The sequence below is a fragment of the Mustela erminea genome, chromosome 6, assembly GCF_009829155.1.
Source record: "Mustela erminea isolate mMusErm1 chromosome 6, mMusErm1.Pri, whole genome shotgun sequence".
Lineage (NCBI taxonomy): Eukaryota > Metazoa > Chordata > Mammalia > Carnivora > Mustelidae > Mustela > Mustela erminea.
The window spans coordinates 86,220,136-86,237,922 of NC_045619.1; the positions used below are offsets into that span (position 1 = coordinate 86,220,136).

Here is a 17,787-nt window from a genome sequence, read left to right on the forward strand (position 1 = left end):
AGCAGGCCTTCTGCTGAGCAGGGAGCCCGATGCGGGGCTTGATCCCAGGACCCTGGAATCATGACCTGAGCCGAAGGCAGACACTTAACGACTGAGCCACCCAGGTGCCCCCCAACCCCTCTTTTACTGATCAGTATTTGTTAAGCATTCTGAATTCCAAGGAAGAAACAACCAAACACAAAAGAACAGTAAACTTACAGTCAGCCTTCCAGACTGGATTAATATTCTGGATTCCAGAATGACTGATACTGGGTTTTGTTCATTAGGAAAGGCTGATGTCTGAGAACCTTCGTAGGACACTGTGCTTTCCCCATGGTATATGACATTTTGATTCTTTAAATAATTCTGGACCACGGCTTGAGTATTATACTCTTCCCAATTTTGATAACAAGAAGACAAGCTTAAAAAGAGGTTTGGGTCATTTGCCTAATCAAAAATTGAAAATAAAGGCACCTGTTTCAATAGTCATCAATATTTGCTGAATGAATGGCATTAGCTAAACGTTAGTGAGCTCTTTGGAGCATCTGTCAGAGCACCCCTTGAGCTTTAAATCGCATTATCTGGCCTTAAACGTTAAGATTTTATTTATGAGACAGAGAGACAGAGGTAGTGACAGTAGTGACAGAGACAGCAAGAGAGCAGAACGGAGCCCAAAAGCAGGACTTAATCTGAAAACCCTTAGGATAATGAACTGAGCCCAAGGCAGACGCTCAAACAACTGAGCCACCCAGGTGCCCAAGCCTTAAAGGTCAAAACCAGGAAGGCCTCTATCTGCTAAATCAAGATGCCTACATTGAAGATCTCAAACTAATAAAACGCCAGAAAAAGCCTGGAGTTTATTTTGTTAAGAACACACTAAAAAATTTATCATTTATCATTTGTTATCGTCACTATAAAGCCATAAAATAATATTTCGCAAGGAAATGGATACAGAAAAAAAATTCAGGTAATGCATAATCCCTTTTCCAAAGAGGTAGATACACATTTAAAAGTACTTTTTTAAAAAAGATTTTATTTGGCAGACAGAGATCACAAGTAGGCAGAGAGGCAGGCAGAGAGAGGATGAAGCAGGCTCCCTGCCCAGCAGAGAGCCCAATGCGGGTCTCAATCCCAGGACCCTGAGATCACGACCTGAGCTGAAGGCAGAGGCTTTACTCCACTGAGCCACCCAAGCGCCTCTTAAAAGTATTTTTTAAGGGCGCCTGGGTGGCTCAGTGGGTTAAGCCTCTGCCTTTAGCTCAGGTCATGATCTCAGAGTCCTGGAATCGGGCGTACATCGGGCTCTCCGCTCCGCAGGGAGCCTGCTTCCTCCTCTCTCTCTGCCTGCCTCTCTGCCTACTTGTGATCTCTGTCAAATAAATAAACAAAATGTTATTTTTTTTCAAGTTTTTGCAATGTATTATAATGACGGCGTGAAACATTTTGACAACGCTCCACTGTAACAGCTGAGGTAAATCTGTTTCAGCGGGACACCCTTAGTGGCGCTCAAAACACCCTGCCTGTACTGGTATCAGTCTTTGGAGAAAATCCTTTGGCGGGGGAGAAAGGATGCAACTCCACGCAGTTTTATGCGGTTAAAAATAGGCTGGGGAAACCAAGAGAAGATGCGTCAGTCCCTCCTCCCTACCAGGTCCGGACAGGTGAGGCGTGAGTCAAGGCCAGGATCGACGGTTCTGGGTCTCATCACCCAACCCGAAGAAAGTAGGAGCTGAGCTGAGAGCGACGCCACTAACTCATGAAAAGAGCCTCACACCGAGAGGCCTCCTGACACCACCAAGCCAGGTGGGGCCTCCCAAAACAGAAGTGTGGGAGGAGAGCGGACAGTTCCAGAAAAGAAAAACGACTACAGGTAACCTTCCCCTCCGAAGTAACACTTCGCCATCCGAGGAGACCCGGCACAAGATGGCGGCACATCACGTGAGCAACGTGGTGACGTAGGACGGCGGCCCGCACGGACGGACCGCCTTAACCTCACCCCCCACGCTCACTTACTCAGTTTTGCCCCCCTCTCCTCCCCCGCCCCCGGCCTGGTGTAGATCATGCCGCCAGTGGCGGCCCTGACTGCCGAGGAAACGGTAGCTTAGGACAGTTGGCTATTAAGTGACATTAATTCTCCCTGCTCCGCCTGACCCCTGAGACAGAGGGACGTCCCCCGCCGTGTGAGGGGGTGGTGGAAGTGGGCAGAGAATTCGGATCCACCTGGGAGGGGGGGAGTGGAAGTTCCCGCCCCGGAGAGCGGCGAGCTGCAGCCACAGGTAAGCAGGGGGCGGGGGTGGGACGTGCTCCTGTGTCCCCGTGTTCCCGGGCAGAGGGAGGGAGTGGGGACTCGGCGCCGTCCGGGACGCCGAGTCAAGTCTCGCGCCGGGTGGGGGTCGCGCGCGGCGGCAGCGGTGGGGGAGGGGCGCGGAGGGCGCGCGGCGGAAGGGGGAGGGGCTGCCCGCTGTCCCTCCGCCGGGCGCCCTTCCGGTTCTCGTGCCTGGCCCGGCTGTTCTCCCGCAGTCGTCGGTCTCCCCTGCCTCCCAACTGCGCCTCCACCAACCAAAATAAAACCGGAGACCTCCCGCCGGGGGTGGCTTTCGCCTCTGAAGCGGCCCCTGTGCGGCCGTCGGCGAGCGCCCTCAGTCGAAGGTCTCGGAGTTGGGCGGAGAGGGCGGGGCGGGGAGGGCGGCGTGGCCTTGGCCTCCGCGCGTTTTCCGCCCAGCTGCCCGAGACCGGTTATGTCCGCCAGGGATCCCGCAGAGCACACCGGGCGCCTGGGCGTGCGAGGCCCTGGCCGGCTGTCGGTGGAGGGCAGAACAGTCCTTACCCGCAGGGAGCTCACAGTCCAGTGGGGAGGTAGACAGTAAAGCCACAGACGCACGAAACAGTAATGGAAAGGTGTAGCTGGTGAAGGAGAAGGAGCGTGTGGGAAGATAGGCGCTCCTCTGTTTATCTCTGGACCATGGATCAAGGCGAGGAAACTGATTTTCTCCTACATCGAGAAACTAAGCATGGTCGTTCCCAGCATGCAGGTTTCCTCTATCAGGTGTACGTTGGAGCGTGCCCTTTAATCTGCTTTAAAAATCTTTGTAGGTGTTGAATAATTGTCGTTTTATTAGCTTTTGAGGAGCTGTGGGCTAGTACTGGTTTCCTCAGCCATCGGAAAGGGCATTCTTGTGAAACCTTAAGAGAAATGACCTAAAGCGAAGAAGAGATTACCATTAATTTATACGGAAATTTTTTTCTGTGTTCTCAGACCCCCCAAATAATCTCTCGGGCTTTTCATACGGACCCATCTTAACTAACAAAATAAATCGAGATAAAGTCCCTGATGCTCTGATATCCACCGACGCAGTTCAAAGCTATGGACACTTGATGCTGAGATGCTGAGTATAGTTCTACGGGAAGGAGCTTGGCAGGCCCCTCTTGCTGTTGTGGTCCAGGCTGCCTCTGTAATGGCTGGGTGTGAAACAAACAAACCCTGAATGCTATCTTCACTTGTTTCCTGAAAGTGAAAATCCCCTTGAGATTTTTTTCTGTTAGTGAAATCAGGTGTTTTTTGTCAGACTGCAGTGATGCAACACGAATTTTTGAGAAGTGGGGATACTTGTGATACTCATTGAGAGTGCCCTTTTGAGGCTTTTTCAGCATAGATTTGGCAAGCATCTTTGTCAAACTGGCATGGTTTGTGATAAGAGTTTGTGTTGCTGTGTTTGTTTGCAAAATGCATCTTGAGAATTTTGTTACCAGCATATCTAAGCAGTTTTATTAAAATGCTGTTTTTCCGGTAGATTTTGTAATATGCATGTACCTCGGTGTCCCAAATAGAATCAGTACATTTGTCCTATCACTGAATGTGTTAATTCTGTTATCCTTTAAGGTTATGTTTGGTCTGTGATAAATCTGTACAGTACTACTATATCACCAGTAGGTGGTAGTCCCGCCCAAAAATGCTTTTTCCTCACATATCCTACTTAATTATAATGAATTTATCTCTCTAAAGTAGGATTTTTGTTTGCTTGTGGCGTCTTGATTCCAAAGCCGAATTGAAGTAATTGTCTAAATATATTTCTTTAACCATTACTTCTTTCTGTAGCTAGACAAACCTTACTAAACACATTGATCTAGTCAGCATTAATGAATGTGCAAGGTGTTAGTGCTCTATTGGGAACTGGATATGGTCTTTGGCTCCCTAAAGCTTGCATTCTGGTGGCAAGACAGAAAACTGGCCATTACAATACTGGGTGAACAGGGGGTAACATGTGCTTTGGGGATACAGCCAGAGCTTCTCGACTAGTCTGAGGGATTCATGAAAGATTGCCTGGAAGAATAAATAACTCATAGGAATAGGCCACACGAATAGGAGGGGAGTAGTGTTTCTGGCAGAGGGAATGGCATATGTGAAAGCCTAAAGGTGAGAGAAAGCAAGGTAGGCACATGGGAAGTTCTGGAAGAAATTCAGCATGGCAAACGAACAATTTTGAGGGAAGATCATGAGTTCAGTATGGAAGTGTCAAGCAAGAGATTCCTTGCCCTCAAGCTTATCATAGTTCTGTATTCTCTGTAGGTGAGGAAACTAAGACCTTCATTCGTCAAATGAGAATACTAACTGTATTTGTTGATGTTTATTTACAGCATAGATGAGTGTCTCTATTGGGCTGCTATCGGCACTGTCCTTAGGTACCTTAAGACTGGGGGAACAACACCCCACCCCCAAAAAAGACTGGGGGAACCCAGACATGCTAATAAACACAGTTCCAAGTGTTAAGTGACCTCATTAAAAATACGTAGAGGACACAAAGTAGGAAGGAAGAAAGGACCTGGAGCAGTTGCGAACTTAATGTTTAGGATGAAACTTGAAGAGGAGCAGTTTGTCAGATGAACAAGTTGGCAATATTAGAGGAAGAGGGGCAGCATGGGGGGAAGAAAAAAACATGGATTTTGAGTTAAAATAGTTCTGCCTTCAGGTCTTGTATTCACATCTTACTGTGAGATTCATAGAAAATGGCAATTTCCTTGAGCCTCACTTATAAATCTCTCAAATAGGGAATCTAGGAAATAATACAAAAAAGCTCTTCATTTAGTGCCTAGGATATTAATATTCCTTTCTTTGCAAGTTTTCTTAGAAGCACCATGTCTTTTACTTACATTCTTTATATGTCAGCAAGATCACAGCCTGCTGCATTTTATCCGTCTCCCAAATTCCATCTCGTTGATGGCACTTTTGAAGCTGTGTTACACTAACCCCTGTGATTCTGGCCTACTTACTGGTGTCTAGTGTTAAGCTTCCATCTGCTGCAGGGAGCTATATTATTTTCATAGAGAATGCTTTTGTATACTGACAGCATATTCTGTGTTGAGCCAGTTTTTAACAGATCATTCATCTTAACCTCAGTTTTAAGAGTAATAGCTGAAAAGAGTGAGCAAATGAAGATTGTACCCCAACATAAAAAATATATAGTATAGTTTACAGTGAGATACAACTATAAAGCTGTCTTCATTTTGGGAAAAAAAGCTGATTAGTTGATTTCTCTTTATTTTTTTTTTAATTTTTTTTTTAAGATTTTATTTATTTATTTGACAGAGAGATCACAGGTAGGCAGAGAAGCAGGCTCCCTGCTGAGCAGAGAGCCCGATGTGGGGCTCGATCCCAGGTCCCTGGGATCACGACCTGAGCTGAAGGCAGAGGCCCAGCCCACTGAGCCACCCAGGTGCCCCTAGTTGATTTCTCTTTAAAAAGTTATAGAAAATGGGTTTATTTTCTGTAGGAAATGTGGTTGTAATAATTAGCCAAAATCTTACTTGCTGACTGTAGTGGCTTTTACTAGGAAATGTGTATTGTTGTGTTGATTGTGTTAGTTTCCATTAGATTTAGGATTTCTTAATAATACTGTTAAGGAGCAGAAATCAGTGAGTCACAGTGAAACAGAAAAGTATCATTTCCAGTAATTTAATAAGGTTTTGAAAAGTCTTTTATAGTTTCTTTCAGTGCTTTAGCACTATATATATTTTTTTCTTTTCTACATTCTAACTTATGTCTTCTGAAATGGGGAGTGTTAAAAAAAGGCATTTTCAGCTGCCTGGCTGTCTCAGTAGAGCATGTGACTCTGGATTTTGGAGTTGTAAATTTGAGCCCCACATTGGGTATAGAGATTGCTTAAAATCTTTTTTTTTTTTTTAAAGATTTTATTTATTTATTTCACAGACAGAGATCACAAGTAAGGGGGGGTGCGGCAGGCTCCCTGCTGAGCAGAGAGCCCAACAAAGGGCTCCATCCCAGGACCCTGGGATCATGACCTGAGCCGAAGGCAGAGGTTTTAACCCACTGAGCCACCCAGGTGCCCCAAAGTCTTTTTTTTTTAAAGGCATTTTCAATACAGATAGTATGGGGAAAATACATAATTGCAGGTTTGGTGCTATTTCTGTGTTTAGTCTGTGATATTATACTTGTATTAGTGGAGATGAAAAATCACAGCTCTTCCTAAAGAAGGGACTATGTATGAGATTCAGAGCAGTTGAAGAAACAACATAGGAAGCATTAGATGAATTTGGCAAAATTAAAAGTTTAAAAATAATCATAGTTAAGTCATTGTTAAGGTATTTGTATCCACATGATAGAAATGAAATTTGTATTAAGAAATATTAGGGGGGCACCTGGGTGGCCCAGAGGGTTGAGCCTCTGCCTTCAGCTCGGGTCATGATCTCAGGCTCTTGGGATCGAGCCCCATATTGGGCTCTCTGCTCAGCAGGGAGCCTGCTTCCCCCTCTCTCTCTGCCTGCCTCTCTGCCTACTTGTGACCTCTGTCTGTCAAATAAATAAATAAAATCTTTAAAAAAAAAAAAAAAAGAAAGAAAGAAAATATTAGGGATGCCTGGGTAGCTCAGTTGGTTAAGTGTCTGCCTGCTGCTCAGGTCATGATTTGAGGGTCCTGGGATTGAGTCTCACATCTGCTCCTTGCTCAGTGGGGAGCCTGCTTCTCCCTCTCCTGTTACCCCACTTGTGTGTGCACATGTGCTCGCTCTCTGGCAAATAAAATTTTAAAAGATACAGACTGGGATGCCTGGGTGGCTGTCGGTTGAGCATCTGACTCTTAATTTTAGCTCAGGTCATGCTCTCAGGGTCCTGAGACCCATGTCAAGCCCCACTTTGGGTTCCGTACTCAAAGATTCTCACCCCTTCTCTCTGCCCCTCCAGCGGCTCAAGCACACCCTCTTCCCCTCTGTCACTTTCTTTAAATTAATAAATAAACCTTTTTTTGTTGTTAAGATTTTATTTATTTATTTGACTCAGACAGTCAGAGAGGGAACACAAGCAGGAGGAGAAACAGGCTCCCTGCTGAGCAGGAGCCTGATGCAGGGCTCAATCCCAGGACTCTGGACCATGACCTGAACCAAAGGCAGGTATTTAATGACTGAGCCACCCAGGCGCCCCTAAATAAAACCTTTAAAAATACTTTAAAAAAAGAAAGAGGCGAATAAGAAAAACACTAAGATTTGGTGATAAATGGATGAATAAGTAATACGAACAGATAGCTCACACAACTAATAGAGAATTAAAGAAATGTAAAACAGTATGTCATTTTTCACTTACCATTGCTTTCTCATGTACTTCCGATGGACTGTAACTCCTTCAGAAAATTTTATTTTTATTATTTGTTTGTTTAAAAGATTTTATTTATTTAATTTATTTATTTGACACAGAGAGACACAGCGAGAAAGGGAGCAGATGCAGGGGGAGTGGGAGAGAGGGAGGAGCAGGGAACCCGATGTGGGGCTTGATCCCAGGACCCAGGGGTTGTGACCTGAGCCGAAGTCAGACATTTAATGACTGAGCCACCCAGGTTTCCCCAGAAAACCTTAGATAATCATACTCCTTGATCAAGTAATAATCCTTTTGGGAAATGTTCTGTGGAGATAATTTTAATTTAATAAATTTATTTAATAAATTTAAATTAATAAATTTAATAAAAACTGGAAGAGTTTTATGTACCAAAGATATTAATCACAGTATTATCTTGTTTGGTTAAAAAGAAAAAAAGAATTACGTATGTTCCCTGGATGGAATATTATGTAGACTTTGAATATACCATATTGTTTATTCATTCATCTGTATGCATAACTGGGTTGATTGTATCTTTTTTTTTTTTTTTTTTTTTTTTTTTTTTTTATTTTTTTTTTTTTTTTTTATGTTTTTTTTTTTTTTTAATATAAGGAGGGAGAGAGCGCGAGCGAGCACAGGCAGACAGAGAGGCAGGCAGAGGCAGAGGGAGAAGCAGGCTCCCTGCCGAGCAAGGAGCCCGATGTGGGACTCGATCCCAGGACCCTGGGATCATGACCTGAGCCGAAGGCAGCTGCTTAACCAACTGAGCCACCCAGGCGTCCCTGATTGTATCTTTTGACTATTGTAAATAATGTTGCTGTGCACATGGGTGTACAAATATATCTTAGAGACCTTGCTTTCAATTCCTTTGGGTATATACCTAGATGAGGGATTTCTGGATCACACAGTGATTCTATCTTTAAATTTTTTAGTAACTACCATAGTGTTTCCCATAGTGGCTACACCTTTTTTGCATCCCCAACAGCAGTGCACAAATGTTCCAGTTTCTCCATATCCTCACCAGCACTTATTTTATTTTTAATTTTTAAAAAAACATTAACCATCCTAGGGGCGCCTGGGTGGCTCAGAGGGTTAAACCTCTGCCTTTGGCTCAGGTCATGGTCTCAGGTCCTGTGATGGAGCCCCACATCAGGCGCTCTGCTCAGCAGGCAGCCTCCTCCCTACACCCCCCCCCCCCCCGCCTCTCTGCCTACTTGTGATCTCTTTCTGTCAAATAAATAAATAAAATCTTAAAAAAAAATAATACCCATCCTAATGATGGGATATTGGGATGATATCTCATTGTAGTTGTGATTTAGATTTCCCTAATGGTTAGTGATATGAACCTCTTTTCATGTTTGCTGGTCAACCCCTCTTTCTTCTTTGTAATCATTAAAAAACTTTAAATTCTGCCCAAATCTTTTAGCAGTCTAAGTGGTTGTCTTCCCTCTTGGCGTATTCCATCTCTCATAAGCCATTTCTTCTCATTTTTACCTAGCCTGCATATCCTGCACTTGCTTCTTTCTATAGATCATCTAGATCTTTAGAATCTCTTTAGGTGTGGTTGTGCTTATTTATTTAATTCAGCGTCTGTTTAATGAATTCTCTATGTAGCACTATCTGTGCAATTAGAAACTGTTCCCTAGATGAAGAAGAATTCTTGTGTCTATGGACAGGAAGACTATCATACTTCGTGAATGGGATAACACTTGAAAACTTAGTCACAATATTTATGTATGTATTTGCCACTTATTAAATATTAACAGGTTCATGTGGATCAAAAATTTTAAAATGTAAAGGAATATGCAAGGAATAGTCTTTTCTATCTCTGTTCCATAACTGCCAGTTCTCTTCTACAGAAGCAGCCAGGTTGCCAATTTTTATACAACTGTGCAGCATATTATACATATTCTGTAGTGCTTTTTATTTGCCATTTCTTGAGATCTTGTAATTAGATCTCTGCACAGAACAGAACATGAGAAGACAATGAGTCTGGATAAAATGAGCTAGCTCATAGCATAGAGAAACTTCATCTTGCTCCTCTGAAAACGTACACATGTTAAGGATAGAAATGTCTTAGGATTTCTTGAAAAGCATCTTCTAACTGACTTTTTTCCCGCTTATAGTTGATTATGGAAGATTCCCACAAGAGTAACACTGCAGAGGCAGCGCCGCAGCCTGGTTCAGCGGTTCAGGGAACTCATATTTCTCATATTGCTCAACAGGTAAGGCAGGATCCAGCCAAAATACTGAGCTAAATAGGAATGTTTTATGAAAAAGAACCAAGGAAAAAGAGCCGTAAATGTTGAAGTGTAAGAAAGGAAGGTAGATTTGATTTAAACATCCTGGCAAGGTTATTTCAGTTTTATTTTCCTCTATACAAAGTACCTTTAGTGTTGTTTTAAATAGGTATATACTTTACAAAACTTGAAGTAGATTTCATTTTTTGTGGTGCATGATTATTTTGATTTTTTCCAGATGGATTTTGTTTTTGCATAAGAAAAATGAAAAATTATTTATCTCTTTGTGCTAACTTGAAACAGACTGACAGTTTCAAGAGGCAAACCATCTTCAGTTCAGTACATTTATTGTGGGTACATAGGAAATCTTTTTGCTGAACTGGAAAATAGGCCTATACATTAGAGAATTTAAATTGATAGGCATGCATATTGCAGAACTGATATTTTAAAATTTCAAATGGTCTGATCCATGCACGTCACCCACTTCAAGGAAAACAACGGACAGGTGTTTGTTGCTTGTGATAAGACTTGAACTTTCAAGCAAAAATGAGAATTTTGGAAGACTTGTATTCACCATTGTGAGCTTGACTGTTTCCCAGTACTTGACAGACTTTTTAGTTACAAAGTTGTGTTACAAAATCATGCTTGGGTATAAGATTCATTCAGAGTGCAAGGTAAACAATGGATTTTATTTTATTTTATTTTTTTAAAGATCTCTTTATTTACTTGAGAGAGAGAGCAGAAGCATGGAGGAGGGGCAGAGGGAGAGGGAGAAGTAGACTCTCCACTGAGCAGGGAGCCTGATGTGGATGGAGCTCAGTCCTAAGACCCTGGGATCATGACTTGAGCCCAAGGCAGAGGCTTAACTGACTGAGCCACCCAGGCACCCCAGACCAATCGATGATGATGTTAATAGAATATATAACGCTACGGGGTGCCTGGTGGCTCAGTTGGCTGGGTGTCTGCCTTCAGCTCAAGTCATTATCAGGTGGCCCTGGGATCAAGTCCCGTATTGGACTCTGCTCAGCAGGTAGTCTGTTCTCCCTCTCCCTCTGCTCTGCCACTCCCCACCCCTTCTTGTGCTTGCTTGTATGTGTTTTCTTTCCCTCTCTCTTCTCTCAAGTAAATAAAAATCTTCAAAAAAAAAAAAATACATAACATTAAGATTGTATATTGCAAACAACCTTTAAGAAACTACAATCTGTTTAAGTTTTAAAGTTGTATCAAAGAAGAATATCCACAATTATCTGAAAATACTATTAAAAACAGTCCTCCCTTTTCCAATTTCATATATATGTGAGGCCAGGCTTCATTTATATACCTCAGCCAGAACAACATATGGCAAAATATTTAATGTAAAAGAAGGTAAGAGAATTCAGCCATATTCTATTAACTCAAACATTAATTTGCAGAAATGTAAAATGTCATTCTCTTTTTTTTTTTTTTTTTTAAAGATTTTATTTATTTATTTGAGAGAGAGACAGTGAGAGAGAGCATGAGCGAGGAGAAGGTCAGAGGGAGAAGCAGACTCCCCATGGAGCTGGGAGCCCGATGCGGGACTCGATCCCGGGACTCCAGGATCATGACCTGAGCTGAAAGCAGTCGTCCAACCAACTGAGCCACCCAGGCGCCCAAAATGTCATTCTCTTATACTAATTTGGGAGAGGGAAGTTTAGTTACATAAATGAAAATTAGATTCGTAATAGATTTATATTACTTCAAAATGAACTGTTAAATATTTTTAAGATTTCTGTTTTAATTTTAAATGTGTTAGTAGATTAAAAGCCCACATATGTAAGAATTCTTTGGGGTCCTCAGTAATTTTTAAGAGTGTAAAGATTCTTGAGACCAGAAAATTTGAGAAGCGAGGTCCAAAAGGGTTAATCCTTCAAACTTCATGCATCCTTCTTTATTGTTTGGCTATATCTGTGTAGAATAATGGTATCTTCTCCAGATGATGCTGGAAAAACAATTATAGAGTCTTTCAGCTATCTTTCTATTAATAAAGCCCTTCACAGAAATGTTCAAATTCACTTGGCTTGTATACTTCAGTTATTTTGGTTAGATGTGAATGTTCTCCAAGTTTTCTTAGAAGCATATTTACAGTGAGATGTAGAATGAGTACATTTCTAAGTGGTAAGTAATTTTGTAGTGATTTTGAAAAACAATTTCACTGACTTCATATCCAAATTCTTGTGGCACGATTACTTCATTAGACTCTAAATACTGTAAGGAAACCGTATCTACAGCAGTGATACTTATTTAGTCATTCAGTATAAGCTGAGGACATAGGAATAAACAGAAGCCTCAGCTCTTATGGACTTTCCTTCTAATTTTGGGGAGACAGGCAATAAAACAGGTATCAGTTCATAGTGTGTACTCTGGGGACTAACAAAGCAGGGCGGGAGGGATGGGGATTGGTGGGGACAGGTGGACTTGTCTTTGTATATAAAGTGGTCAGAGAAGTCCCATTAGTGGAAAGAACTCTTCATTTACACGAACTAACAGTTGTAAAACGCTGAGACTGGTAGATACTTGGCATAGTTAAGGAACAGCACAGAGACTGGTGTCGTGGGAGACAGGTGAATGAGGGGAGAATGATACAGGATGAGGCGGAGAGGTTTGGGGTGGGAAGGGAGAGTGCCGGGTAAGGTAGGCCTTGTAGGCCACTGTAAGGCTTTTGACTTTTAAGCTGGGTTAGATGGGAATCCTTTGGAGTGTTTTGAGTAAAAACTTACCTGATTTTTTTTTTTTTTAAGATTTTATTTATTTATTTATTTGACCGAGGGAGATCACAAGTAGGCAGAGAGGCAAGCCAGAGAGAGAGGAGGAAACAGGCTCCCCACAGAGCAGGGAGCCCGATGTGGGGCTCGATCCCAGGACCCTGGGATCATGACCTGAGCCGAAGGCGGAGGCCTTAACCCACTGAGCCAGCCAGGCGCCCCTACCTGATATTTTAATAGGATCATTTTGGCTGCTTTGTAGAGTAGAAGCAGGGAAATCAGTTAGGAAGCGTTTAGAATAATGTGCTTGAGAGGTGATAGTGGCTTGGACCAAGGTGGTAGTGGATAAAATTTAGATTCTGGATATAATTTGGTTTTAAAGCCAACAGTGTTTACTTTCAGATTAGATGTGGGTTTTAGAGAAAAAAAGAGGTTAAGATAGACCCTAGTTTTTGGCTTGAATAACTGTAGGAATGGAGTTGCCACTTAATAAGATGGCCACACGAGCATATTTTTCTTTAGTTTTGTGGGGTAATTTTGACAGTCAGGAATTTGGCTTTTAGGCATATTAAGTTTGTGATGCTGGGACGCCTGGGTGGCTCAGTTGGTTAAGCGGCTGCCTTCGGCTCAGGTCATGATCCCAGCGTCCTGGGATCGAGTCCCACAAAGGGCTCCTTGCTTGGCAGGGAGCCTCCTTCTCCCTCTGCCTCTAGCCTGCCACTCAGTCTACCTGTGCTTGCGCTCTGTATCTCTCTCTCTCTCTAACAAATAAATAAAAATCTTTAAAAAGAAAAAAAAGAAAAAAAAAGTTTGTGATGCTATCTGTATTACTTTTCTGTACTAAAATTACCGCAAACTTAATTGCTCACAACACATGTTAACACAGTTTCTTTGAGGGCAGAAACTTCTTTGCTAGGTTCTCTGCTTTGGTGCTTCAAGTTGCAGTCAAGGTATTGGCTGGGGCCGGGTTCTCACCTGTGGGTTGAACTGGAGAAGAATCCACTTCCAACTTGACTAAGGTTATTGGCAGACTTCATTTTGTTGCAGCTGTGAGACTGAGAGCTTGAGTTTTTTGTTGGCTGGAGGCTACCCTCAGATCTTACAGGTCATCTGCAGTTTGCTGCCATGTGGCCCTCTTCATAAGCAGTTCACAGCATGGCAGTCTGCTCCATTATGTCTGGCAAGAGGATGAGAGTGAATTGGCTAGCAAGACAGAGTGTTGTATAATACCGTATGACCTAATCAAGGAAATGATATGCCATTCCTTTGCTATAAAATGTAATCATGGGAATGCCATCCCATCATCTTTACCTTACTGATTAGAAGAAAGTTGCAGGTCCTTCCCACACTCAGTGGAAAGGATTACCCAAGGGCATGAATACCAGGAGGTGGGGGTCACGGGGGCCACCTTAAAGTTTGTCTGCCAAACCATAAAAATCGGTTTGTCCAGTAGGCAGCTGGAGATATATGATCTGGAGTCCAGAGGAGAAGTCCAGACTAGAAATGTAAATGTAGGAATTGTGGCTTTATAGGTAAACTCACAAAGTGATTTCTGACTTCCACTTGGGATATAGAAAGCTGCAAAGAGTATTGTTCCCATCTTGAAATAAGAATGAGCTGTAATATACAAAGTTATAAATTCTCTTGATTCATCAGAGGTGGGATCTGGCTCATCTGTAACAGCACAGGAAGAAGGCAGCACTGTGGTACAAGGATAGAGAAGAATTTGGCTAAGTTTTTAATGGATTGCTGAAGTCTGAGTGTGGGCTAGCAGGAGACTGTAGAATCCTTGAGAGCTGCGGACACAGCGTAGGGAACACCCACCTCTAGGCTTTTTCTTCAAGGTCTCCTAGCAGTATGTTGTGAGAAAGATTGGGGAAAGCAAGGGATATGGGGTAAGGCCCACTAGGTGGTACAGTCCTTCCTTTAAGGAAGAGCTTTAAGCCACTGGGGGAAGGGAATAAATTCCATTTTCCATTGTGGCTGGGAGGAGTGAAAAGACAAAAACACGTACAACCTGAGGGAAGGTGAGGTAACTTCTGGGTTCAGACCCTTTGTTTTCCTACTGCTGGGAGAAAGCCCTGTGCCTGGAGATCCAGGGATAATGGCTTGCCTGAGACTCAGACTCAAGTAAAACAACCGCATTCCGCCCCTGGGGACTAGCCTGGGAGGGGAGGCAGGGAAAACCAGAAGTGGAGGGTGGAGTGAGAACCCTGAGAAAAACCCTCAGGCAAACCAGCTTCCACCCTAAGCAGAAGGTTGCCCTAGAGGAATTTGAAGTAGGTAGTACACTTAAGTTAATCATAACAATAGAACCCAGACCCAGCCTAATTCCTAAAGAGATTGACTCAGCCTCTCCCCTCAGCTCCCACTAATAGCTTGCAGAAAAAGAGCCATTTTTATACTGTTTCCTCAGTCTCCTGTGTTATACACGATATCCATCATCCAAGGTAAAAATAGCCTACTGTTCAAAAATCAAAATAAAAATCAAAATAACCGATAGACTGAGGATCTCACAGTTGTGAGAATTATCAGACAATTAATTAATTTTTAAGGATTGTATTTATTTATTTGACACAGAGAGAGAGAACGAGCAAGAGGAGTGGCAGTAGAGGGAGAGGTAGAAGCAGGCTCCCTGCTGAGCAGGAAGCCAGGTGTGGGACTTGATCCTAGGACTCCGGGATCATCACCTGAGCTAAAGGCGGCGGGTTAACCAACTGAGCCACCCAGGCACCCCTGAATTTATTTTTTTTAAGATTTTATTTATTTGCTTGACAACACACAAGCAGGGGGAGCGGTAGCTGAAGGAGAGGGAGAAGCAGGCTCCCCAGGGAACAAAGAGCCGGATGTGGGGCTCAATCCCTCATGACCTGAGGTGAAGACAGATACTTAACCGATTGAGCCCACCCGGGCGTGCTCCTTGTTGGGTTCACACTCCTGGGGGTCTGTTTCTTTCTGTCCCTCTTCCTCTGCCCTTCCCCCCCACTTGTGAGCATGCGCTCCTTTCTTTTTCTCTGTCCAATAAAGAAATCTTTTTAAAAAATAAAATAATAATGAATAATATATTAAAGGTTCTAGCGGAAAAGGTGGACATACATGATGGTAAATTTCAACAGAGGAATGGAAATATATGAAAGTCAAATGAATATGCTAGAAATGAAAAATTTGATATAGAAGAAGTATGTTTTGGGGCTTATTAGTAGACTGAACATAGCCAAGGAGAGAATTCAGTGAATTTGAAGATCAACAGAAAATACCCAAATTGAAAACAAAGAGAAAACAAGTAGGAGGGAAACAGAACAGAGCATCTCAGAGCTGTGGGGGACAGTAACTATTTACAGTAACTATTTAACACAAGTATAATTAAAGTCCTGGAACTACATGAGTTTTTGGGGGTCTTACATACTTAGAGATGAGTCTGTGGATTTGACTAGGGCTCTCCAGCATTTGTTGGACTTCGGGAAGATTGACAAGGGATAGTCAGTGAAGTTAAGAGGAGACTCTAGAGAAAGAATCTTGGAAATGAAGAATAACGTGATGGTCAACTGTATAATGCTGCTGGCAGGTCAAATAAGGAATAAAAATTAGCTGCTACCACAATTGGTCTTCATTATTGAAGGATTCTGTTTTTGCAGATTTGCCTACTTGATAAAATTTATATGTAAGCCCAGAATCAGCTCAGTACTTCTGTGGTCCTTGCCCAGAGTGGTGACAGATTGGAGTCACTTGATGCACAGCTTCCAGCTGACCGTGAACCAAGGCACCAGGGCTTTGTCGTCCTATTTTATCTCGCATGCTTTAAATAGTTCTTTTGGTGGTCTGATTAGTGGCATATTTTTTGCATTTTTGTTAGTGATTTTGTTGTTTAAAATGGCCTCCGAGGTGTAGTATTGAGTGCCAGGAGGAAAGAATACATGTGTTAGGTAAGTTTTATTGGAATATGGGTTATAGTGATGCTGTCTGTGAGTTCAGTTCAGAGAGGCAGGCAGAGAGAGAGGAGGAAGCAGGCTCCCTGCTGAGCAGAGAGCCTGATACGGGGCTTGATTCCAGAACCCCGGGATCATAACCTGAGCCAAAGGCAGAGGCTTTAACCCACCAAGCCACCCAGGCGCCCCTGTGAGTTCAGTATTAGTGAATTAGCAATATATATACTAAAAAAGGTGTCTTTAAACAGAAACACTTAAAACAAGGTTATATATTGACCAGTTGATGAAAATAATGTGCCCGGAGGCCTGCAGGAGCCTACCTGCATATTCCCCCCTCCCCAGAGCAATGATTCAGTATTTGCTAATTCCATGTACATGCAACTTTATAGAATATAATAACCACAAATAGCAAGAATTGACTATTTAGCAACATAAAGTTTATTGACAGCCTTGACAAAAACTATTTCCATGGGAGTGGGGATAAAAAATCTAAATAATTAGATCCAAGAGAGCATGGAAAAAGAGATGGGCCGGGGGAGAAGAGTAGACATTCATTGAACAGAATGAAAAGACAACTCATTTAAGGTATTTTGTTACAAGGTGGGCTAAGAAATGAAGTTGCTGGAGAGGGTTGTAGGTCAAAACTCCAAAGCTTTACTTTATTATTTTTAAGATAGGAGGAATTAACAGTCTGTTGGTATACCAGTGGGATTGATTAAATAGAGGGGGAAAACTGGATGATACAGGAAGGGGAGAGGTCAGTCCTGGGATTACATCTTTGAGGAGGGCCAGGAACAAGATTGAGTCTTTAAGTGGAAAAATTTATTTTGTATGACCAGAGGTACATTATTCACAGTAAGAAAGTAAATACAGGTTAGGTGGGTAGATTGGGGATGATAGACTCTGAAAATTTTCTTTTGATAACTTTTTAAAAAACATGATTTATTTATTCATTTGTTTATTTGACAGAGATTGAGATAGAGAGAACACGAACAAGCAAGGGAGTGGCAGGCTTCCTGCCTAGCAGGGAGCCCAATGTGGGGCTTGATACCAGGACCCTGAGATCATGACTGGGGATCAAGGCAGATGCTTACCCAGCTGAGCCACCCAAGCACCCCTCTTTTGATAATTTCTTTGTTTTTCAGTGAAATAAAATGCTTTAAGAAGATAAGGAAGGAGGAGAAAGTATGAAATAGTCAGCCGGGACAGTAGGAGAATGGAAGTGGACTTCGGGATCTGTAATAGGATTGATGGGATTCATGAACAGTCCACTTGAGGTTTGATCATGAGTTTAAAGTGAGACTGTTTCTGTTTTTGTT

At 42.6% G+C, this 17,787-nt stretch overlaps 1 protein-coding gene across 2 annotated transcripts in view; it reads left to right on the plus strand.

The window, feature by feature from the left end:
- Positions 1 to 2,157: 2,157 nt before the first annotated feature.
- Positions 2,158 to 17,787, plus strand: part of ATF1 (activating transcription factor 1) — an 89,030-nt gene continuing 73,400 nt past the window's right edge. The window contains exons 1-2 of one of the 2 annotated variants that reach the window (XM_032348201.1): positions 2,158 to 2,255; positions 9,706 to 9,804. In XM_032348201.1, the coding sequence (XP_032204092.1) occupies positions 9,712 to 9,804 (93 nt within the window). In that variant the 5' untranslated portion in view covers positions 2,158 to 2,255; positions 9,706 to 9,711. Of the gene's footprint in view, positions 2,256 to 2,537; positions 2,629 to 9,705; positions 9,805 to 17,787 lie in introns of those variants that run through there. The other variant, XM_032348202.1, reaches the window with a different exon arrangement.